The sequence below is a fragment of the Psittacula echo genome (assembly GCF_963264785.1).
Source record: "Psittacula echo genome assembly, chromosome: 1".
NCBI lineage: Eukaryota > Metazoa > Chordata > Aves > Psittaciformes > Psittacidae > Psittacula > Psittacula echo.
The window spans coordinates 109856793-109882533 of NC_137735.1; the positions used below are offsets into that span (position 1 = coordinate 109856793).

At 44.5% G+C, this 25741-nt stretch overlaps 1 protein-coding gene across 2 annotated transcripts in view; it reads left to right on the top strand.

Annotated features, from left to right (window-relative positions):
- The window catches only part of ETV6 (ETS variant transcription factor 6), a 136918-nt gene extending 119694 nt beyond the window's left edge, over positions 1-17224 (top strand). For both annotated transcript variants that reach the window (XM_080628908.1, XM_080628909.1), the window contains exons 6-8: positions 9610-9752; positions 11670-11770; positions 16390-17224. In XM_080628908.1, the coding sequence (XP_080485034.1) occupies positions 9610-9752; positions 11670-11770; positions 16390-16495 (350 nt within the window). In that variant the 3' untranslated portion in view covers positions 16496-17224. The remainder of the gene's footprint in view (positions 1-9609; positions 9753-11669; positions 11771-16389) is intronic.
- Positions 17225-25741: the final 8517 nt, after the last annotated feature.

Consider the following 25741-nt stretch of genomic DNA (forward strand, 5'->3'; position numbering starts at 1 on the left):
GCTTCTGTGAAGCACAGACTTTGGGGTCAAATGTGACCAGACAGTCTCAGTAGCTGAACAGTTACAGGTTGCAGCCTGGCAAACTACAGGCTACAGAAACCGAAACAGTGGCTCACTTTAGCATTACAACTTTACGTAAGTGGTGGGGGTTCAGTGCCTGCTTTCCAGGCAGCTCACCCTCCTTCCCGTAGCTCATACAGACATATTGGAGCCTTGAAAGAACCTGAGAATCTCGGTGTAGGCATGGCCTGTCGTTTCCATTTGGATATGACAACGATAGTGTCATTGGCCTTGTTTAATTGCTTGCCCTTGCAGTCATGTGCACTTTTACATTTGCACTATATGCCATGTCTATTTCAAGCCCCTTGTGGAAAGCCAGACTACTATAAAGAGACTGAAGTATGGATGAGAGTCAAACTCAGAGTTCATAGAAGTTTTCATTATAACCTTGAGAGTCATCTTAACATGGCATTAACAATTAATTTAAGCATGAAAGTGCTCTTTCTCTGCCAATTTAACTAATGACACTCAAGCAGTAGCTTGATAGCAATAGCTATTGCTATAGTAGCTTGATAGCAATAGCTTGGATAGGTGGTTGTAGATTTTCTGTGAAGTGTCTTGCTTTACAGGTGCCTTCATTCTTATTGCACAGTTACAGGAGCAGAAATCACAGTCAGGGCTTGTTCAGGTCCACTCAGAAGCCTGGACTACCCACAGGAAAGCTCAGTCATTTAAATTTTATTCTTCTCATTACTGCAGCATCTATATGCCATGACCAGACAGATGGGTAAGTGGGCTTAGAGTACCTCAGTCTCCATTGGGGTTAAACACTTGGGGGATGTTAAATGCTTTTTCAAGAAACTTGACTTCTAACGAAAACACTCATTTTCCCAGTATATCGCACACTTTCTTCAGGCTAGAGTTGTGCAGGTAATGAGATTTTCTTCTACAAAGCAAACTTGCATCACTTTGAACCCTTTTAGTTAGACTAGGAAAATACACTGTAGTGTTGACACTGCACTCTTCAGAGACAGGCCTATTTAAGTCTGGCTTTAATACTACCCAGTTAGATGTAGCATACAAAAGTTTGCATCTGTTTATGTTAATTCAAGTGCACACCTTTAAGCTGGTAAGACTACAGTTTTCCATCTGTGTTGTGTCAGAAGAGACTGGAGATTCTTACATTGTGGGGTCAAAAATTATTACTCTTGTTGGGAATGCCTTTGCTGCAGTTAAGTCAGTTCTGCTTTTTTGCACTTATCTAAAGTACAATTCAAAAGATAAAGCTTCATCTTTAATTCTTAAATTCCCATCATTGAAGTGTTTGGCCAGTGTTACGATGTCAAAGTGGTTGTGGGGTGTTTGTAGGATGTGCATGGGAACAGGCAGAGGTTCAATTACTTTCCCTTTTCCTAGTCATTGCCCTTCGTCAGCAATAAAGGTGAGGAGAAGCCATGGGAGGATCAGATGCAGGTGTTAGCAAGATAAATGGAAGAGTGCTTTCTGGCACTGTAGTGGAGCATCAAAAGAACAACGCTTGAAACTAATACTGGAAATACCTGTCTGTTTGGTGGGGATGAAGGGATGGAGCAGGAAAATGGGACAGGATGGGGGGGGGGAAGGAAAGGACATTTTTAATACAACAGGCTTCAGCTTGCAAAGTCTTCATCTATCGAACTGGCCCTGACCTGTCCTTTGCATATTCTCTGTGATTTGAGTGCTCTTCTCTACAAGCACGAGAGATATGAACCTTTTGGATCATTCTTCCCCGTACAAGCTTTTTTTGTTGCCAAAGACAGAGCTTGGCCTCATCTTGCTGTGTTACTTTTCCAACCTCTCAGCACAACTGTTCGCAGCACAACAGTCTTGGGTTTCCGCTGTCCTTCTGCCTGATCTCCCACTCAGCGCTTGGGCACAAGACAGAAGCAACATGCAACTGTTGTATTGTGTGATCTGGCAACCTCTTTCCTCAGCCCCAGCTTGAATTTACAGAGCTGAGCAAACAGTTGTCTGTCAAGAGATTTTCCCACAAGAAACATTGGCTTTACTGCACCAGCTTACCATCCTTCTTCCAACCGCAGCCAACGTTCACGGAAAGAAAACTCTTTTTCCTCAGTAACCTGGACTTGGATTACCATATAGGGATGAGCAAGACTGTTCCATCTCAGCATCAATGCTCCCCCAGTCCTCAGAGCCATTTAACCCCTTAATCATGAGACTTGGTTACTTTTTTTCTTGTAGTTTTGTCTGCTAAAATAAGTATATCATGGAAGTAGATAGATACTGAGGTTGGATTGTGTCTCAACACAGCAGTAATCCTACTGTAGCACATCTTTCTTTCTCAGTGTGCTGTCTGTTGGTTTCCCAATCTGTTCGTTTTTTGCCACAGAAAAGGTTTTCAGCAAGAATACAGGAGCTGATTTGATAAGGTCCAGCCATGTCTTTCCTCTCCTTTGCACCAGTTTTATTTTTCCTCCCTCTCCATTGGTGTGATGGGAGCAAGTTAACTGAGTAGTCCTCACCGTACTCCTGAACACATTATTGTATCAGCCAGTCTGCTGAACTTCGCACATCAGTTAGAAAGCCCAAAGGTCCATCTGACTTGTCCAGAAGGCTCTGCCTGTTGCACAGTTTAGGATATGGTTAAAATGCAGTTAGAGCTCATCTCCGCAGCAAGCCTAAACCAAGTCAGGACTTAGGAGTTCTCTCCCACTCTTTTATATTTTCTATACAACAGCCTTTGTGATTTCTTGGTTCTGGCTACAGTTTAAACAAATCCAGATGTCCCAAAGAAGTGTGTCTTCTCAGAGACTTACTGACCTTCTCCCGCAAGAGGGATGATCACAGGCAGTAGGCTGAGCAGGACCTTCTGTGTCTCTCTCTCTTTTCCCCCCCGTCCTCACCTGGTCTGCCGGTGGAGTCTGCCACCTTCTTTTTGCTGGCTTTAGCATTGACTAGATCTTTCTGCATGCAGATTCAGCTCTCAAACAGCAGAAAGACAGATGGTGGTTTTTGCAGGGTTTATTTTCTTCTGCTAAGTGATTTAAGTAAGCTCATGGAGAAATCTTAACAGCAGAGCCAGCACAAGGTAAGCAGCAGGAGGAAAGGAGGATAAGATGGAAGGGAGATCAGGACCTTCTTCTCGCAGCAGCTATAGCCAGCTCAATTTCAGCAGTTCATCATTTTAATACCATGAGCATCACCACATTAGCTATCCTAACCACACTTAAGGTGTGCTTACAAATGCAGAGTACCAGAGAACTTCTAGAGAAGTAGCGTTCATTAGTCTCTGTTGTAAACAGCCATTGTTCACTTCACTGTGAGCAAATGCAGCCGAAGCACAAATCACCTTGTAAAATAAATGGGCTCGAGTTTGGGAGAGCTGTTCAGCTGGTAGAAATCATAGAACCATTGAAGTCAGATGATATCATGATAGAGAAATTCTAGGCTAACCTACTCAGCAAGGGGTAAGGCCTCAGCTGATGTCAGAGGGAGTATGACAACGTTACTTTGGCATGATCTTTTCCTCTGTGAAGCCATGTTAGTTCCCAAGTCAGTCCTCAGCCATACCGAACCTATTTCATATAGTGATCTTCAGTGCAAGATGCGGGTGGGTCTTGCAAAACATTTCTGTGGTTAGGAGAGGATTTTGGTAGCTGATACATGAGGAGGGCCAGCTCTGATTCTGCATCATGGGCCTCTTTGAAACAACAGTGGTCTTAAATGCAGTGTGTGTTTCAGGAAATGTTGCTGTGCATGGGGATGTTATACTCCGAACAAAAGAGGTTTTTACATGTATATGCCTATACGTGTTTAAACATTATTTAGTCTAAGGGAGCACACATGTAAGACCTCTCACTACTGCAGCATCGAAACAACCTTAAGCAGATGACATTAGAGAAGTCATTTGTAATGGCTGGACAGGTGTCAAAATACTAGGAACCTAAAGTCTATACTGTTTATAGATCATTCTGAGATGGTATTTCAATTCTAAGGGAGATACGCGTTACTATGATATAGCCATTAGGAAGCGTTTATGTGCCAGTCTTCTTTAGACGTATATTCAGAAGACTTTGCCTATAAAGGATATTTGAAATCAAGAATCTATAGTATTTTCTTCCACTCACAGAGTATCTATTTGACTATAACAAGGGGTTTTTAATGACAACATTAGAGTTTTCCCTTTTTTTGTAACAAGAGAAACTGAGTTTTACTATGCCAAGGAGAAGTGGCTAAGGCTTGGGCACTTCTGCCTTGTGAAGGGACAGCTTAAATCTAGAGTGAGGAGGCAAGCTTGCTGCTATTAGTGAGGAGAGATTTCTTCCTACTGCTCAAACCCCAGCCACTCTGTCTCCTCTCCCTCATCCTCTCCAGAGATGTGCACCTGCCTGTTTTTCTTGTGCCTAGTGTCAACTCTAGGAGCCAGACAGCAGCCAGGGGGACTGAGTGAGGAGGCAGCTCCCAAGGCTTTACTGTAGGTCTGACAACCTCAAAACTGTACAATACATGGCTGTTATTAGCAGGAGTGTGCAGCTGCTGCCTCTTGCACATGTAGGGCAGTGTTTATGGGGGACATCTTGAAAGCCAGCTGAGTACTCTACACTTTATCACTACCTTGTGCATAACTACAGAAATCTCCCTAGGAGCATTAACTGCAGGAAGAAGGTTGTAGGCATGCCTCTCCATTTGAAGGTACAGTTTGCCCTAATCCCCAGCTAATGATGGAGTTTAGTCTTGCCCAGTAGTACAGTTGTGAAAATGGTGGCACATGGAAATGCCAGCTTTTATGACCCCTGCCACATTCCTGGGTGCTGTTTGCTACCCTTCCAGTTTGGCTAGGTTGTTTGATACCACGTCACCTTAAACCCTCTCAGTCCCAGCTCTCTGCACAGCTGAATCTCTTCACCTTCAGATTGTACGAAGTTCAATCATCTGAGTTCACTTTCTCTTAAAAAAGTACATGTGTGTTAGGGGGAAATGGTGCTTCCTTGTGTTAAAGAGAAAGACTTGCTTTCTAAGTAAGCTTATTTTAGCCAAAAGGCAGGAAATTGCTGCACCTCCAAAAAATGTAGGTACCGGCCCTGGCTCAGCTCCCCTATTAAATCTCACACTTTTAAATTTGCTTGGCCTTAGCAATATCCACGTGCTTTCTTGCCATTGCTCACTAGCCAACACACTCCCTGTGGAGTGTTTCCCCATGTGACTGTTCCTTTGGAGGCCTCCTGACAGCCAAGGAAGTGATTTAGTTTTCATGGAGTCATTCATACCACCCAGACTTTCCTCAGAAAAGTGATTTGCACCTAGAAAACAACCATCCACATGCAAGTCCTTGCTCCATTTCTCCATCATTCCTGAAAATGTATGAAACACTTTTGACCTTCCTGAAGGATGCAACTTTCTGTATTGTCTTCACCAACCTTCTGTAGAGTTGCCTCTTTCCCCAGTGGAGCAGCTTCTTTTAATAGCATTTTCTAGCATTGCCTCTTCTTGGGTTTTCACCAACTTCATTGTCTTGCAGTCTACTCCAAATGGGCTCTACCCCACATTCATTACAGTTGCAAAGACTTTCCAGTAGTCTTTGACCTGTAGTCTCTATTGTCCTATTAAAGATGGTCTCTACTAGCCTAATAGCGATGGATTATTTAGTTGCTGCTGCTCTGTCAGCCATCAAGACCCCTCCAAAACCTCATGGGTTTTTACCATGCAATCTCTGGAGAAAGATACCCAGGGTATCATTTGTTGTCAAAAAACCAAACCAAACCAAAACCAAACACCTGAGTGCCTACACTTAAATTCCTAAAAGTCTCCCATGCAAAACTTGAAAGAAGTCAAACTGATTTAGGTACTCTGCAAACGGAGCTCATATATTTAACTAAATTGTGCTGCCAAGCATCAGCTGGTCCATGATGACTGACTGTGCACGCTCATAGCTCCCAGCAGAGGTGAGGAGAAAGTCAGTGAGCCTAAATCTTTTCTACTGGTGTTTAAAGCTGATGCTTCTTATTTCCTATTTGCAGTGGCTTGGGACTTGTTACCACTATTGCATTGAAGCATGCCAGCTCTTTAATTTGTTGCAACTCAGTTGTATATCTAAATTTGCTGCTAGACAGCTGTAGCTTTTGAAGGCAAGTTTGTACATGGTTGTAGAGCCAAGCAGAATTTTCCAGAATTTTCAGTTTTCTTGTTGAAGCAAACAGAGGTGTGAGATACTTGGTGGTTGGGTATTTTTGCAAATACCACCAGCCTACTGAATACCTCTGCAAGTCTGAGCAGCTCAGTCAGTTTAGAATATGGGATGGGGCCCTTGATCACTTAGGCCTTTTCTTGTGAAGATCTCAAGATGCAGATCTGAGTTCTTCTCATTTGAGGAATATTTATATTCAAGCTTAGCCTGAATCCATTCTAAAAATTAAGTGAACAACAGAAAACAAATCTGCACTTGAATCCTACCTCTTCTTAGAGTCTGAAGCTCTGTTGTTAGTCCAGTAATTTGCCACCCTTGGGGTGAATTTTTTGTGCTTTGTTTTTGTGAAAGAGAAGGGCAGAGTGTGTGTGAATGTATGTGTGTGCATGTGAAATAATGCTAGGTGATGGAACATAACCAAAGACATTAGGTTCAACTAGAATTTACTTGCTGGCCACACTGAGGTGAACATGCAGCCCTAGCACAGTGCAGTGCGCATTGTATGTGCAATTCCAGTCAGCTATCAGGAAGCCATCAGCTCCTTGAAACTTTTCCAGGGGCCTTGGTAGAGAGGATATTAGGGGTCTGCCATCACCATCAGTAAGAGTTATATTTATAGCACTGGAAATTTTCTAGAGCATAGTTACGGTAGTACGCTGCTGATTAAAAATAACGTAGCATTGCAAATAATGAGGTGAAAGTAAAGTTTAGGGTAAATCATATCTCTGTGTAAGTATTAGCTATAAGTTGCTATAATTGGAGAGTGTCTGTCCTGCGCTTCACATTCAGGACTGTGACAGAGCTTGACATTGACTTGCCTCTGTGGGAGCTCCATCCCTCCAGCTGAACCCAGGGAGGGCCACTCCTGCCAGGACTAGCAGCAGTGGCACAAGTAAAACCAAATGACAGATACTGGGATGCCAGATTCGTCCACCACTCTCCCAGTGGGGCCATACACCAACCAACCACATCAGAAACTTCCATCACAATCCAAAAGTGCTGGTTCAACAACAGACCCACAGGTCCTTCCTCTCTTCCTTCAGATTTCTAATAAATTCCTGCCTTGGCCAAAAATATGTCTCATTTTTCCTTGACAAATATCAGCTAAGTGAATGTTTTCTGATTTGAGCCTGCTCCCACCAAGACAGACCTCTCTTGCAGATGAGGTGGGGCCAGCTTTAGACCACCACCAATATTTAAGCCAATACTGCTCAGTGATTACCATGGTGATGCTTGACTGCTGACCTAGGGAATCGCATCACCTTTACAGTTGATTTTAATGAAGGACTGCATAGAAAGAAAGCATGGAGATCTTTTGGGAAAGCTGGTCGAGAACAGTGAATTCAGCATGAACCATTGACCTAGTCTGTACAGGTTTTGTTCTTAGTTATCACAGATTACACGGGATGATGGAAAAAAAAGGTAGTTTTTGGAATGCAGCAGTATTGCCAACTCTGATCAACTGGTAAAATATGCCCTTGGGAGTCAGAGAAGGAAACTGAAGGAAAAGGAAGATAGATAGATAGATAGATAGATAGATAGATAGATAGATAGATAGGATTCAAAACACAATTCTTTCGTTGTTTTGGGTTTTTTTGGTTTTGGTTTGAATTAAGGTTGTTGCATTAAAAAATCATTCTGTGTACAGCATTTCATTGTGAGTTGTGGAATGAATTGTACATGTGTCAAGGAACCACTTACGTGGCCCCTTACTACACTATTATCTGAGCACTTCCCCACATTATTAAAAGGCACAAAGCAGTAGAGCAGTATAATCTCCCTTCCCTTGCTCCGTATAAATTAAATTTAGAAAAAAAGGTTTTTTTCTAATACATGCATGCTAAGAGACTAAGTGTATGTGTTTGTGAAAGATTATTGATGGAAAGGTGATGGAAGAGCTGGGTTTTGTGAATTTGTGAGGGGAAAGATGACAGAAACTGTGACTTTCTATTTCATGCTCTTCTGCAGGCCTCCTGCATGGTGCAGAGAAAGTCACTTGTACCACACCGCACAAGGGGTTAGCTGCAGCAGTGTTCAGCATTGGAGCCAGCTACCTACTTGGTATCTGCAAACATGGGATAGGTGGCTGGGCTACATATGCGACTTCAGGTGGGGCAACAGGGAAAGGAAGGCTTCTCTGCATTGTTCTCCATAGGACTGGTAGGGAGAGTCTATAGTAAGGGCACTGGTAAAGTAAGCTCTGTTTTAGAGACAGTAGATGTTTCAGAGATACTCTTTACAGTTTGAAAATGGAAAAAAACATCCATAATGGTAATATCTCTAAGCATTTCAGGTATGCTTATTGAATGTGTTACTCGTATCATAGAATCATAGAATAGTTAGGGTTGGAAAAGCATTTTATATTCTCATATAGAACATGTCATCATCCCCATTCTAACACATTCCTACCCCAGACAGACAGACTTGAAAAGGAAAGACAAGCTGACAAGAATCCACCTTTATCACCTAGAAGCTAGATGTCTTTGGTTGCCTCCCTTTTAACTATTAACAAGTTATCTCTCAGAGATTGGTTTTGCTTTCAAAATAAAATGCAACTGTAAGTCCATCTTAGGGATCTGGACAGTTGAGCTATGAAACCCCTGTTGTTTCTGACAGCACCAGAACCCCCAGCTCTGTGCAATTCGCTTTACATATTTCATAGTTGCCAGTTATTATGCTGTGCTGTGCACATGTACATTGCAAGCAGGAAGTAGGAGCAGCTCAACTCTTGGCTTCTTCAGTCTCAAGAGACTGCCATGAAAGTGAAAAACACTAAACTAAAACCTAAGTATCTGTTAGACCTTTAATTAGCGACCTAAAGAGTGTTTGCCAAGAGGAAATTTGAATTCAATTATCCAAATAGAAAGTATTTAACCTCTCAATAGCACTCAAGTAATTACAATACTTGGGATTTTTTTCAGAAACCTTAAAAAATAAAGCAAAAAGCAAATTAAAAAATGGTAGATTTTATATCACGTGGAGTATACAAAGGAAAGCTGCAACACTGCCCATGTTTTAGACATATTAGGGCAGAAAGGGACAGCCTCAAGCAAGGGAGATCAGGTTGCAGGGTTCTTGATTTCCCCAGTGAAAGAGCCAGCAACATCATCAGGGCCAATAGTGGTAGTTTTATGTGCATCAGTGCAACAATAAACACACAACTAAGATCAGCAGGTCATCTTATACAGCTTTTAATGTGCTAAAGATGCTCAGTTAGTGCCAGAAGGATTGGGATGCATGAGAAGAGGCTGTATATTCCACTGCCTTTTGCAAACATTAGTCTATACCAACCAAGCTATTTCAGACTGCAGCAGCTGTTTCAGCCCTGATCCCAACTGTCCTTTCCCTGAACATCCACCCAAAAGTTTCCAGAATTAGTCCCAAGGAAAAAAAAATTCACTATTTTCTTTTTCCTCTCTTCACAGACTGTAGGTTGCTTTGGGATTATGTTTATCAGCTGCTTTCTGACAGCCGGTACGAAAATTTCATCCGATGGGAAGATAAGGAATCCAAAATATTTCGGATAGTGGATCCCAACGGGCTGGCCCGGCTGTGGGGAAACCACAAGGTAAGGAAGCAATGCAGTTTTCCTCCTGCAGCACTTCACTTCTTGTAACATCATAGGATTCACTTATAAGCAAGGGGAATAGGAAGAAAGCATGTGCATATAAACTACTGCTGTAAAGTTATAATCTTTCATTCTACGCACATTAGAAATGTAAAGCATCCAGCCTCAAGCACTAAAACCTACCTTTCATATACAGAACCTTGTGGTTTGGTTTAAAGGCATTTACCTATAAATGCATTTAATTATAAAATTACAAGGAGTGCAAGAATTAACGGTCCTTCTCTCTCAAGGCATCTCATTTCTTCCCAAAACCTGACGCTAACGATGTTCTGATTAGATGTAGTCTGTATATTATGTCTCGGTAGGAGCTTTGTCTCTGTGTTCCTGTCTGCACCAACATCCAGATTTCACACTCTGTCCTGTGACAGACACCAAAAGCTGCAGTATTATGTATTTCCTTTTAAAAGCGTAATTCTGCTCTGTTCTCTGGAAAACAGTTACTGATTTTTTTCAGTTTGGGACTGAGTATGTATGGATTACATATATATATATATATATGAGTATACATAGCCTAAAATCTTGATAAGGTCAAGATTTTCTCCTGTGACTCAGTGCTTACAAGAACATCTGTCTTAGAGGTCTTGGGCTGCAATATTGGGAACGGAGAGTTCAGATTTTACCCAGCCTCAGTGCTAATAATCAGTCCTTGCCATCATGTCTCATGTTGGGTGTCTAAAACTGAAGCTACATGAGCCACTTGGGAAATACAGTGGCCTTTTAGTATATAAGAAATGGAAAAAGCACACATGGTATTTCAGGGGACTTCCCAATGAGCAGAACCTAGATTTTGCAGGACAAACATTGTCATTGTTGGCAAGTAATTGCCACAGGAGCTTTTTATGTGGCCTCCCTTAGCAGAGTTGATGTGGCCAAGGCAAGCAGAGGAGGTCTGCTCTTAGGTGACATTTTAGACATGGCAGATCAGTCTCATTTAATAAATCCAGTTCAACACTGCAGCCTGATCTTGGACTGTGCCAAGCCAAACTCCTAACACGGAGGCTCACAGAGCAAAAGCATGCTTCTACTAGTTTGGCATGTTTTGCCCATGGCAAGGCGGCTGCTTAATACTCATGCAGTCGTGGCTTTGCCGGTATAGTTGTCTCTCTGATGTGAGTTTTTTTGCCAGCATAGTAACCAGTGCTTGTTGTACCAGAAAAATGCTCTTCATGTAGACATAGCCTAAGGGACTGATCCTGCTATTCCAAGTCAGTGCTATGGGGGCTGCCCACACTGCCAGCGCCTTGTGGGACACTCAGTGCTCTGGGTCAGCAACTCCCAAAATGAAGGGGACGCTCTGTATAGAAGCAGATGTACAACCGAATGGGCTTCTTGATTTACACGCGTATAACATGAGAAGTAGTCTCTCAATCTCCACAGTTCTCTGTAAGCATTAACTAGTTAATGGAGGGGAATCCCAGAGGAGCAGAGCTCTTGGCAGGGGTTGCTGACAGATTCAGTCTATTAGCCACTGTTCTTATGCTTTTACAAAAGGTGGTTTTCATTAAGAACAAGCCTGTCACGTCCCACTTGGCATCAGCGTCTCCCTCCATCTAATGGCTCCTCTTGTGGTTGACGAAGCCTTTTGTTATCTGTGATCCAAGAAACTAGAAAAAAATCACTTGGAATTTTTGTTAGACTTCCTTGCTTAAATTGCCCTCCATGAAAAGAGACCCATAAAAATCTGGTGATGAGGGCTGGAGGGGCAGGATGGGCCTGCAAAGGAGTGGAACATGTAATTTCTTGAACTGACTTGGTTACTTTAGCTAGCTGTGATAGTTCTGCAACTCCTTTTGGGGCTTAGGAAGATTTCAGTGAATCATCTCACCACATTTTTCCTTTTTCTCTTGAAAAAAACAGAACAGAACAAATATGACTTACGAGAAAATGTCCAGAGCCCTACGCCACTACTACAAACTAAACATTATCCGGAAGGAGCCAGGACAAAGGCTTTTGTTCAGGTAATTTTTTCTTTTCTTTGCCGTGTCTTTCTACAGGCGATTAGTTTTTGAAAATGGAGACTGGAATGGTGTGTGGGATACTTCATCGCCACAGCTATAACACAGGTGACAATGGGCATACATTTGTAAAAGCTGTCTAAACCAGTGCTTCCCAGCTTTCAAGGCAACTGTACCAATTTACAGAAATATGAGCCTGTTTCAATGATCAGTGGAGTCAATAGAAGTCTTTTCACTTGCTTCAAGCAGGCTGCGCCATTGTTTAAGACCTTAGCTAAATGATTCATGATCTCAGCCAAACTGCTGGAAAAGCCACTCTAAACTGACTTCTCAAACACAGCTGGTGGTGAAAGCTAAGCAGCAATCAGGCGTTTCCTCAAGTGCGTTGGCATCACAGAAGAGAAGTGCTGATGACCATGTCTTCAGTAGTGCTGCCTACAAGGAAGAGAGAGACCTGTAGGAGCTGTTCATAAAACCTAACGCATCGGATGGGATGATACAACCAAGAATTTAGGAGCTAGTGTCTGAAACAGCGTTAAAGCAGGATGTTACTTGTACAAACTTGAGTGTGGCTGGCAGAGAGTGAGAGCACTCCAGTTCTCTTCAGACAAGACCAACGAGTCCTGGTGCGTGTGTCTGACCCAAGGAGCACTGAACTCAGACCAAAGACTTAGATGCCGTCAAAGTCACTGCTTTGATGTCAGTGGTCTGAAGCCAGTAATGTGCTTGGAAACGGTATCAATAGGAAGACAGTCTGTTTTCTTAAATAGCTAACAGGACTGCCTGAGCACTGAAACTATCTACAGCTGAAAAGGTTTCTGTGGAATGTCTTGTTTATGTCAGCTCTTAGAAGGAGACTTAGATGGGGGAAGGAGAGTGAAGGGAAGAACGAATCACAGGCAAAATCAACTGCATGATATTTTTGTGGAAAGTTAAAACAAGGTTGCTCCATCAGCAGCAGTACCAAGGGAACCTGTATCGCTATGGCCTTGTGTGAAGACTCTGCTGCCCTGGGGGAATTCTGCGATGCTGAACAGCGAATGTGCTTATCTTGGAGCCTCTCCTCCAGTGAGGGCACAAACAAAACAGGAGTCTTCTCAACCAGGCTGCCTATTTTCTGAAAACTGTAGGAACTTAATACCCTTGGAGAGCTCCGTTCCTCTGTCAGACTTGCCCAAAATTGACCAACAAACTCAAAGGTCACCAGGGAGCATAAAACATGAGCATATAAACCTCATTTCCTTCGGAAACTGGAAAAAAAAACCAACAAAGCATTTTTTGCACAATTCCCAATAAAAACGTTTTGATGTTGTTTTCTTAGACCTATTTATATCTGAAGAGAAAAGGAAGAACAGCTGCAAAAAATCAAGCCATTAATGTGCTTTCTTTGGCTATTTCTCACAAGCATAGAAATAATGGGAAATCTGTCTATAAGTAACATGCAGACAGTTCTCTTACGCAGATATCGTACAGAGCTGTAAGTAAACTGGAGTCAGAGAAGGATTTCTTATAGGTTGCCTGAGTGTCTTCTGCAACAAAAGAGGTCACAGGTACTGTTTCTTCATTAGCTTGTTGTTCTGGATTGATTTTCTAAATTTTAATCAAATGCTATTACAAATACTTTGCGTTCCTTGACATGGCTCGATGTCCGGCTGGAGCCCGGTAACGAGTGGTGTCCCTCAGGGATCGGTGTTGGGACCGGTCTTGTTCAACATCTTTGTGGGTGACATGGACAGTGGGATTGAGTGCGCCCTCAGCAAGTTTGCCGATGACACCAAGCTGTGTGGTTCGGTTGATATGCCGGAGGGAAGGGATGCCATCCAGAGGGACCTTGACACACTTGTGAGGTGGGCTGATGCCAACCTTATGAAGTTTAACCATGCCAAGTGCAAGGTCCTACACCTGGGTCGGAGCAATCCCAGGCACAGCTACAGGTTGGGCAGAGAAGAGATTCAGAGCAGCCCTGCAGAGAAGGACTTGGGGGTGTTGGTCGATGAGAAAATGAACATGAGCCGGCTTCAGTGTGTGCTCACAGCCCAGAAAGCCAACTGTATCCTGGGCTGCATCCAGAGAAGCGTGACCAGCAGGTCAAAGGAGGTGATTCTGCCCCTCTACTCTGCTCTCGTGAGACCTCACTTGGAGTATTGTGTGCAGTTCTGGTGTCCTCAACATAAAAAGGACATGGAACTGTTGGAACAAGTCCAGAGGAGGGCCACGAGGATGATCAGGGGACTGCAGCACCTTCTGTATGGAGACAGGCTGAGAAAGTTGGGGCTGTTCAGCCTGGAGAAGAGGAGGCTGCATGGAGACCTCATAGGAGTCTTCCAGTATCTGAAGGGGGCCTACAAGGATGCTGGGGAGGGACTCTTCATCAGGGACTGTAGTGACAGGACAAGGGGTAACGGGTTCAAACTTAAACAGGGGAAGTTTAGATTGAATATAAGGAAGAAATTCTTTACTGTTAGGGTGGTGAGGCACTGGAATGGGTTGCCCAGGGAAGTTGTGAATGCTCCATCCTTGGCGGTGTTCAAGGCCAGGTTGGACGAAGCCTTGGGTGACATGGTTTAGTGTGAGGTGTTCCTGCCCATAGCAGGGGGGTTGGAACTAGATGTTCTTAAGGTCCTTTCCAACCCTAACTATTCTATGATTCTATGACTTAAAACATGGACCCAAAAGAATACCTGAAGCACTGCGGTACAATTCACAGCAGCCCATTTCTCACATGGTTTAGGAAGCAGAGCAGACAGAAGGTAGGGAAGGCAGTGGAATCACTCTCTGTTTCGATTTCCTCCTCCTGCAGGATCAACAAGACAAGCCCAGGGTTTAAATCAGGGCACAGTCTGGCCCCTAGGCTTTGGTGCATTTTCACTGGGTAGCCAGGGACTGATTCACCACTTGTGTATGCTCGCTTTTGACCACGGTAACACCACTTATATCAGCAGCGTTCTTCCAGCATACAAATGGGAGTGACACAGCAGTGAGTCACAGCCCTCTTTTTTTTTTTTCCCTAAATGCATATGTGCACATGATTTCCAAAATTAGAAGGGGTGGCAGAAGGTTAGTTCCAGGCTGTGCTATGCATTTGCTGAGAGACTTCAAGTCTTCAGTCGGAGAGCCCTCAGCTTTATAACCTCAGAGGCAGAAGAGGAGGCAAGTCTTGCCCACGAGCTTCAGCAGTGGTTTTTCTGGGTCAGTGGTAATAACAAAGCTCCTGTCAGTTGGTTTTGTTTTCACTGGGACAAGTACCGAGCATATCATCAACCTGAAATAAAATCAGCTCCTCTGATTAACACATTTTGTACTGCTGGATGTTAGCCAGTGCATCGTTAATGGAAGACTGTGAAATTTTGTAACACGTCCAGCATAAACATCTTTCATCCTAATTTCTCCAGAAGTACTTATGAGTTAGGAAAGTGATTTGTGTTTAAACTAGGATTTCGTCCTTTCTGTGCCACACTCTCTTCCTATGCTACTAAATTCAGAAAGAAAAAGCAGAGCTTTTCCATGCTATCTCTGTGCAGTAGTACACAAAGCATCCTGGCAAAGATCAGGACTGCAGACTTGATCTGCAGGCTGGTGGATGTCCTTTCCCATTTCCTACTGCTGTCATGCCTCCCCAGAGGCAGTTTCTGTTGCTAGCCCCATGCAGACTCACTGCATCAGGACATTAGTGCTGGGAGCCATGGCATTCATTTACAGAGGATGCTGCTTCATTACAGTTAGGCTTGCTACAATCACATAGGAAGAGACTATCTTTGCTCACAGTTCCCTAGCCCAAAAGCTTTTTCTTTCAGGGCCTTTTCCATTTCCCAGAGCTTGTTCTGACTTGGTCCTCGATTTTTTCCACCACTATTCCTTTGGTGTTTCATATTCTCTTCAGTCACCTACATGGAAGATAGCACTAGCCAGTAGCCCTCTGCTTCTCCACAGCTTGCAAGTGCTTTTCCTGTGAAATATGCTGGCCATAAAGGTCTTCAATGTTGTGTCTCTAGACACTGTAAATGAGTGTAGCTGTGGCATGCTAGCATCTTGCATTACACCAGCAGACAATACGAAGGAGAAAAAGGAAATACCATTTTTTTGGAAAGGACCATGGGGTTTGGTTCAAATTTGGACTTTCAAGGAGCAGGGGTAAATGCGTGTGATTTTTTTGGTTTCCTTTCAAGTTGCAGAGGAGGGAAGACACCAGTGGGCTGGGCTGTGGAGAAACTGGGAAATACTCGGGTCTATTCATCAGAGACTGTATTGGTAGGATGAGGGGTAATGAGTTCTAACTTAAACAGGGGAGAATTAGGTTAGATATAAGGAAGAAATCCTTCCCTGTGAAGGTGGTGAGGCACTGGCACAGGTTGCCCAAAGAGGCTGTGGCTGCCCCATCCCTGGCAGTGTTCAAGGCCAGGTTGGCTGTGGCTTTGAGCGACCTGGTCTAGTGTGAGGTGTCCCTGCCCGTGGCAGGGGGTTGGAACTGGATGAGCTTTAAGGTCCTTTCCAACACAAACCATTCTGTGGTTCTGTGATTTTGAGATGATTGTGGGAGCCATAGAGATGTAGATGTTCATCAGCATCTTAATAAACATAAAAACTGAGACCACTGGGAAATCACATATTTCTCTGTTTTGCAGGTTCATGAAGACCCCAGATGAGATTATGAGTGGCCGAACAGACCGCCTTGAGCACCTTGAATCCCAGGAACTGGATGAACAAATATACCAAGAAGATGAATGCTGAAGGGAACTGGTGCACCGCCTCTGTGGGTCCGTGGGAGAAGCATCTGCCCGTATGGCTGGCACGGTTTGGGAGGCGAAGCAACAACACAGAAGCAGTACTCGGGGTCGCCGCTTAGCTTGAAGATCATGCAGGACCTGAAGCACCTTAACAAAACAAACTAGCAGGCTGAAGTGGTGCTGGCAGAAAAGTAAAGGGGAGAAAGCCTGGACTTACGCACTACTTCACTGTTGCTACAACGTCTCCCTTGAGTTCTTTCTTTCTTTTTGGTTTGTTTCAGTTTTGGGGGTTTTTTTGTTGTTTTTTTCCCTAATAAACATGCAGTTTGACTTTCCTTATCTCACATAGGACAAGACGTCAGATTATGCTTTTTGTTTTTTAGAAGGCTTTCCTATGGAAATAGAGTGCTCTTATTTTCTGTGCAAGTCCCATGACATAACACCGCATAAAACAATAGCAACACAAGAAGGGATTTGCTCAAGGGTTCCGATTTGCTTGGATCAATTTACATGTGCTGCCACTGGGAAATGTGTTGAAGCTACCAAAAGAATTTACCATACATACCTGTCCAATGAAGAGGAGTCACCCTTCATGTGTAGGCTGGGATATCGTCCCAGCATAGCTTGGGCTCATGAGCTTTGCAAGTGGCTATTAACTGCTGGAATACGGACCAAAACCAATCACCTAAGTGCTCCGGGGAGGAGAGAAATAAATGTGACAAACCTCTGCAATAGACTGATGTTGACATTTTCCCTCCCTCTAGCAAGGAAGTGATAGAATGGAGCAGGGGGAGGGAGGGCAGAGACAAATACATATATATATGTGTATGTATATGAGCATTTCATATATATATATGTGTATATAGGTAACCCCCACAATACTGATGATATATCCACAATGCAGAAATTCAGCTCAATGCTTTCTATAAAAAAGCAAAGGCTAGAGCATCTGTAGTTACAAAAGGGAGGGGTATTTCTCAGATCTGCTAGCAATTTTGGGGTGAAAGGTGAGGGACTGTTCCTTACATGGTAGGGAGAAAGCAAAGGGACCCATAACATGGTTTGTGTTACTCTGAAACCTCTTCGGGGTCATTTTGTGCTGCTGGAGAGGTAAGTGATTCACCAATCTGAAAACTGATTGTAGAAGACTAGAGACCAAATAGCTGTACTTCTGTCTTGTAATTGATTTTGGCTTTGTTTGGGATTTGGGTTTTTTCATGCATCCCACTACCTTCCCTCACGCCACAGCGCTGCCATCAGGGGGGCTTGTCTCAGCTTGCCCATTTCTGACATGATTTAAAAGCCAAGGCAAAAAGAAATCCTGCAGCCATGTTGCTTTCTTGGGTTTTGGTTTTGTTCAGCTTGCAAGGTGCCCCAGTTTTTACACCCCTGATTTGGTTTGCTGCACTGAGGGTGATTTGCATGAGGCAAGGAGCTGTGCCTAGTCTGGTCACAGGAAGCTTGGCAGCTCTTGATGCCCAATACCAGAGAAACTACTGGCTTTTCTCATTTCACGTTGCTTGAATCACCATGACAGGATAATCTGTGTTGTCCAGTGATTCGTCGTCAGTGGTCCTTTTAATGGAAGGAAGATCTAGCAGCAGAAGTGATGCTTGCAAAGAGAAAAGATGTGTAGAGAAACTGTAGGAATCACATGGTGTCTGGAAAAAAGCACATCCATACCAGTTCATTAAAACCAGAAGGCGTCTTTTATGGGAACACACATACTAGACACGGAAAAAAATCAATGGGCTAATCTAATCCCTCGTAACCAAAAAACAATGTACATTCCCATAACAGAGCTTTTATCATCTATTAAACCAACACAACATTTGATCTCACCACATATTTAACAAGAGGGTTTATCCAGGAAAAAATTGCACTGAGCAGTGTGTAGTGTCCCCAGTGTTTAAACACAGATAGTCCAGTCTCACAGGAGACTTAATACTGAGTCACAGGTCGTATAAGGAACAGCTTTGTTAAGGATGTAGATAAGCATCATATGAGGAGAGATTTCTCAGAGTGAGTATCTGATGAGGAAGGACAGGGCGTACATCTCTCCATAAGCCTTTCCCAGCCACTTCTTGTCTCTTAAATCACAGTCAGTGTGCTCCAAGTCCCGGTACACCATGTACTTGACTTTTTCTGCCTCAAGAAAAGATGCGGGAATGTGTATCAGAAACATGGGTGGACCTGATACCTGTCTCTGCTGTGACTCTGAAGTCCTTGGAGCTCGTGAGGTGTGAGATTGGGAAACACTGAGGGACTTCAGCGGTCACAGATCCAAAACTAAAGGTCCTTTGAAACCGAGGAGTTACTCTGCCGCAGGGGCACCCAAGTTGTGGCCACGTCTTGGGAGCTGGGATGGAGAGGATGTGGTGAAGAGGTGAATATGAATGACAGGTGAAGTGTGATTGGGAGTGTCAGTGCAAGGAAATATCCTTTACTGCTGTGGTCTTGACAACTGCATAACTGCATTACTTTATTGTGCCTGCTGCAGCTACTGCTAAGATGGTGAGAACTAAAAAAGGGGACAAGACCTTGTATATAAAGTGCTCTCATGAGCCACAGGTTTTTGTCACTGCCACAGTGACACTGCAAAATACAATGAGGGGCAATCCACCAGTATAAGTCCATCTGCTCGCTGCGTATGCTATCAAAGTTAATCCTCCGCACTGGGTAAGACAGGAAAAAAGCAAGGAATCCTGAAATCACATATGTTGTCCCATAGGGAAATTTTCTAGGAGGAATTTTGTAGAAGCAATATTCACCTTTACCAAAAATGCAGTCACTGTCACCTGCAGAGTCTGAGTCTAAGGGGAGAAAAAAGTGGTGGTTGTTGAAACTCTTTGAGTTCACACGTAAAGGATGTCTTAAGTCTACTCCATCACAACCACAGAGAAGTTCTCTCAAGGCTGACGCTTGTTGCAGTGAAAATAGCCTTCGAACTTGGAGCAGACAGATCCCACAGAGGGTCTCCTGGCTGGTACTGTCCTCTGCCTCCTGCCAGGCCTGCACCGAGTGGCCAGAACTGCAGGCGCCTGGGACCTGTTGTGGGAGCTGCAGGAGTTCAACTGCTCTGGGATCTTGGAAGCAAGTTTATCAGCTATGACTAAAACAAGACAATAACACTAGGCTAGAGCAGCTGTAGTAGACAGATTCCCATCTACCTCACATCCCAGTGGCAGATACGTGGATTGCAAACACAGAATTGATGTACTAAGCTACAGGAACGCCTGGCTATCTGGGCTAGCAAAGGTAACGCTGTCTTACCACCAACCCTGACACCCGTCTTCCCTCCCCAGTGTCTGGTATCTCAGTATAGAATCTGCCAGCAGCAAAGCAACCAAACTTTCTGCGTTTGCCACCAAAACAGGTGGGGAAAGGAGAGTCTCATACTTGGAGACATGCAAAAGCCCTCCAGGCATGGTTCTGGGCAACTGGCCCTGCTTGAGCAGGAGGGTGGACCAGATGACCTCCAGGGATCCCTGCCAACCTCAACACCCAGCTAAGGATCTTCACAGTGTGCAGTTAAGTGGGACCTTCATTGCCATCATCTTGCTGCAAGTCTGAACAAGCCACAAGCCAGTCAGGCAGGACATGCTGCAGTTCCCCACACAGCTCTCGATGGCAGGGGGATTGGAACTAGTTGATCTTAAGGTCCTTTCCAACCCTAAGTAGTCTATGGTTCTATGATTCTATGACTTTAGTTTGAAACCTGTTGCCTCTGCATCCAAAGAACACTACTAGACCCCTGCCTGTGAATGCTAAGTTGCTGCCACCCTCCCCAGGTTTCAGACTCCATGCATGCATCCTTTACATCTCCTTGTCAGGCTGCACCCATGTGCAAATCCAGAACGCAGCAGTTCGAGGTCTTCTTTTTTTAATAAACTCCTAGTCTGTTTTCATTGATGACGGCTTTTTTGGTTTTCTTAAGGTGTGGAGCTGAGGGACTGAATCAAATGAATGTAACAAAACAAAAAAAAAAAAAAAAAAAAAACAAACAAAAAAGCCTATTCTCAGGGCCAGTGACTTGCAAGTAATTTTTAAAATGCCTGTAATTACATCATCTCAATAAAAAAATTTAATATAAAAGTGGGAATGCCAAATTTTGTTGGTGCAGTCATTGCTATAAGGTCGTTCTTTTTAAAAACCGTGGTACCAAAGCATCTACAGCACAATAGCAGCAGTTTTATATCAGGGAAAGAAACCCATGCCCTAACAGGTATGAGCAGTGCATGGATCTTTCCTGGGATGCGTTGTTCAGAGAAGGTAAGGCTGTCCCTTGGAGTATTTATTTTGCTGCCTGCCCTGCGAGATGAGCAGAGCACCCCAGTAGGGCCTAGATGGGTGTATCTGGTTCTCCTTCTTTCTCTTGAGGAGGACACGGAGTCAAAAACAAACAAAAATGAGGTGGTGTGATGACTGATGCATCATCTTTATCCTGCTAAGGAGGCCAGGTCAAGGAGTTTGATGTGTTCATAGCAGTAGTCATCTCTGCAAACCAGTGCAGAAAACCTGCCATTAATGTTTCGCCTTTCCAGCACAGGGGAGGGCTTTATTTTCCTATCTTCACCCCTAACAGACAAGGCACGGAGATGTGGTGGGTGCCACCAGGTGCTGGGTGCTTAGGGCACAGCAAGGTGAGACAGCACAAACTGCTTGCTGCTGTCCATCACTTCATACAGCAGCCCTTGTCTGCTGCACATTGGGATTATTTGTGCTTATAGGTAGTATGGTGCTGCTCTAGAGAGGTGCCACCAGATGCCATGGCAAACACATCTGGTCCGTGCCACACTAATGCTCTCTGGTAGGAACAGTTTGTGGCAGGTTAAATTGGTTGGATCCCCGCTACGGCTCAGGGTGACCCCATGATAACCTGTGGGTTATCTGTGATCTGTGGGTTATCCACTCAGCTGCTTCTTGCTCGGTATTTGTTCTTGGTTTTCTTTCACTGTTGTTTTTAAACCACAAGGCAAAGGAGTAAGCACAAAACAAACTGCTCTCTGAACCAAGATATCAAGCAAGAAGGAAACAAAGTGTGTTGCTCTGTAATTCAGTACCTCTGGGCCATTTCCCTTCATTTTAGAAGAGGAAGTAGATGTATCCCACACCCTCTCCCAGCTTTCTGTGCACTCTGAACAATAGCAAACACTGAAGGTTGAAGGCATATGGAGGAAGTTCTTGGTGATTTTGGCTATCGCTCAGGTGAGGTCTCGAGTCCAGAGAGACATTGGAGAACACCCTTTGGAGGCTGCAGGCCAGGGCAGTGCAAGCCCAATACATCTTCCCCTCCCATTTCCAAGGTTCACTCAGCTGTAAAGCAAAGCTACCACAGGCCAACATCAGCGTGGGGATCATGGATGATGCAAACACTGGCAGACTGCGGCTGACACAGGCATGACGGTGCACGCTCCCCAGTGCTGACCAGGACAGATTTTGCACTGGTGTCAAAGAGGACCTCAATGCCCATGCACTCGCGGGACGCAGAAAGGTTGCGGGTGAGGTGCTGACAGCAGCAGGTTTTAGCTATGTAGGAAAACATTTAAAGTAGTACTTGGCAGAAAGGTTTTCACTTCTCCCAGGTGAGACTCCACCTGTGAAGCATGAGCAAACAGGCACGTGCTTTATTCCCCTCAAAGACTTCCACTGATTCAGACAATTCCTGACTTCAGTTTGAAACCCAAGCAGCGTCCAAGCAATGCAGAAAGAGCCACCAATGAAAGGCGTGAGGGCACGAGATGAGAGAGGGTGCACTACCACAGCGCAAAGCCAAAACCCAAGCCTGCTTCATAAATCACCTGAAAGAAAGGATGGTGTGTCCACGCAAATATTCTAATAGCATAGAATTATGGTGGATCTAACACAGGTGAGCCCTCTCCATATTGAATTCCCTTGCACCCAGGATCTGCCAGCTACATTGGATTCATCATGGGCACCCCCTTGCCCAGTTCTGCTGCAGAGAACAGCATCCCTTCTTAGCCCATGCAAAACTGCAAGTCATGCCAAATCCAGGCAATTCTGCAGGATGAGCTTCCCAGCACCTACTTCCAAAAGAGGCAAGGACGTGAGGTGCCAAGAAATCAATGCCAGGGCAGCTGCCACTCCAGCGCAAAAACATAAGACAGGACTGTGTCCAAGGGTGAACAAAATCACAGCAGTTTCTTCATTCTAGGTGTTCTTGCCTGTTTTTCCCAAACAACTCAAAAAGTTACACGTCATTTTGCAGCCAAGGCGGAAAAAGAGGGGCAAGAGCCTGTCTTCCCACCTTCATATCTCCAGTCCACTCACCTTGCCTCCTTAACAAAAGGGGAGTGGGATGTGGATGCTCAGCAGTGGGGATACATCACTGTCCCATGCACAGCAGTGTGTGGGGACCTGTCTTATGTCAGCCCACTGGCTCAACCCAAGCTGGTTCCAGTGGTGGCAACATCAACAGTGAATCAAACAGCCTGTTTCCTCTGCCCTTGTGTCAGTGATGTTATATCTCTGCTGTAACAGCCTTCATTTGCTTAAAAGGACAGCATTAATGGTGCTTAATGACTGTCTTCCATGGTGGATCATCACAAGCCAGGCAACCTGTTTGCTTATTGACTAGCTCTTCTACCCATTGTGTGCCCTGGTTAGATTGCCCATGGAAGAGTAAGGCTTATGTTGTGTGTAATGGTTCACTCTGCAGGACCCAAATTTCTTCTCATGATTCTTGACAGGCTGAGGCCAGCTAAATGTACAAATGGGAGGAAAAATAACCTGGCAACTGCTATAAAGAGTTGGAGCAGTGCACACATTTGCTTCAATGCTGTCCTTTTGTCAGCAAAAGCAATTGTGTGCATCTCTGCCAGCCTCAGTAGAGCATCAGTATGTTCCAGCACAGGAACCAGTTTAAAACCCGGCAGCCCCTCTTTCTGTTACTGCACTGGGATGGCTCCCACAAACTACAACCAACATTTAAAGGGAACAAAGAAAACACAGTGCCCTCCCATAAGACAATAGCAGTCGTTATGACCGATATGATCAGTTGTAAAACCTGCAGGGACACATCAATCTTTCTGCCTCCTGCGAACACCTGTGCATAAAGTTTCTCAGCATCTCAAAGCACTGGAGAACAGCCGCAACAGGAAGAATGTAACTGTTCAGGAATTAGAATTGATCTCCTGCCGCCTGATAAACACAGTTAGCCTGGGGTTGTTGACTGGAAGCCAAGCTCTGCTAAATGGACAGTTTTCCAGTCAACCCTTCCTGGTGTTTGACAAGGTAAAAGGAAGGAACTGGAGCGAAGACAACTCGAACAAGGCAGGTATTGTTTCCTGTGGGCTTGATAAAGATGTGAGCACATGACCCATCAGAAGAAAGTGAGGAAAAGAAGCAGGGATGCCATGACAGCTGAGGGAAATAAAGAGTCGGTTCTGATGATCACGGAGATGAAAGCTGGGAGTGTTCACCACATGCCTTCCCAAGGGCAGGGCCAAGGTCAGTAACTTTCACTTGGCTAATGCACGCTTGCAATATATGAACCAGCCTCTATTCAAAGACCTGCAGAATGAGGTCTCCACCTCCTCTGTACCAAAGGTCAATCATCCCTTGCATTAAATCTGTTTCTTCCTTTCTGTTTCACTGTAGCTTAATTCCACTTCCAGTCACTAGCTCTCCTGAAGCTTTTCCCCCCTGAATTCTGCACACTGTAGTGTCCCACCCATACACAAGATCCTTACTGACTGCCATCAGTGCAACTCATACTCTGTTTAATTCAAACTAAACAAGCAGGATGCAAAGGAGGAACTGAAGCTCCGTTGTACAACAGCTTCCTGGAGGGGCTGCTCCTGGCTCAGGAGCTACAGGATGGAGCCACACTTGTTCCTTGGGGTGCTGTCTGGGTCGCTCCTGCAGGAAAGGCTCCAGAGAACACATCAGTCTTTTGGGAATGGCTGATGTGAAACAGAAAGCAGAAAGGGAGAAACCCACATCAAGGTGCCATTTTGGTCCCATGAGACCCCAGGTAAGCCAACAACCATGCTTCTTCCAACCCTCTAGCTAGGGTGAGAGATTTTCTCCCCACCTGAGAACGACCTGCCTGCAAATAGAGTAACAAATACATCAGGAAGAGAGCTGATTGTTCCATTTTTTCTCTTCAAAATGTTCCTAGTGTTGGTGAATGCTCCTGGGAACACATTGCCTCACAGACGAGGGTTTCTTTCTCTTCACATGCCTCCCTGGCTCACATCCCAGCTGACTCCTAAAAATTCAGTGGAATCAGCAAGCAAGAATAATTAAGAGGTGACCAAATTTCACATGGCCAGGACTTCACCTATTCAATGCACATGGTCCAACCCACTGCTGAAATTTCCTTAACGTTACACAGAACAACAGGAAAATGGGCCAGAGAGATCTGCTGTTCCACCATCACAATTCCATGCATGAAGTGACAGCTTTGCTCTGCTAAAGCCAGTGGAAATCAGGGCTATATAAAATCTGTGCAACACAGAGATCTGAGCAGTGTCCACCAGGAGAAATTAAGGGTTTGCTGCAGAAATAAAACTTAACTCCCACAGCAACCTCCTCAACTAAGCAAATTCCCACCCGGGAATGAAAGCCATAACAATTTGTTTTCATGGCCCTTTGCAGAGACCTGGATTCAGTGCTGACATCCATCAGCTCCCAACACAGTCAAACTGACAGCACAAAATCAGCTTCAGACCCAGTTATCAAGGACTTAGGTGTCCAGGGCTGTCAAGTCATGTGTTTTCCAGTAAGAAGAGTTTCATTAGAAATGTTTTCACACCAGGAGATAAGTCTGGTGTACAGAAAGAAAACACTTCATAAGATTAAGCCAAGTCCACCTCAAGACATAAGAACATATGGCCCAGTTTCCAAAAGGACTGATTAACCCACAGTTTTCACTGGAATCAACAGAAAACTGCTTGGTTTGCATTTGGAAGTCGGACTGCTCCTTTAGGCTCCTACATCCATTGATTATTTACGTACATTATGAAGACTACCTTGCATTGCTCTTTCTCAGTGGCTCAGATCTAGCAGCATTGCAGAGTTTTCCTCGCCTAATGTCAAGGCTTCACCACGTCCACATGGTCAGGCAGCCTCTTTGCTGCCCTGCATCCCATCTTTGCAGGAGCCTGGCTAAGGGAGCAGTGCTCAGCAGTGGACAAGGGATTGGGTTAACAACACCCCTCGGAAAACTTAGGTGCAAGGGCTGGTCTCCATGGAGCGAGGGCCGGAGCAAAACGTAAGTGCCATT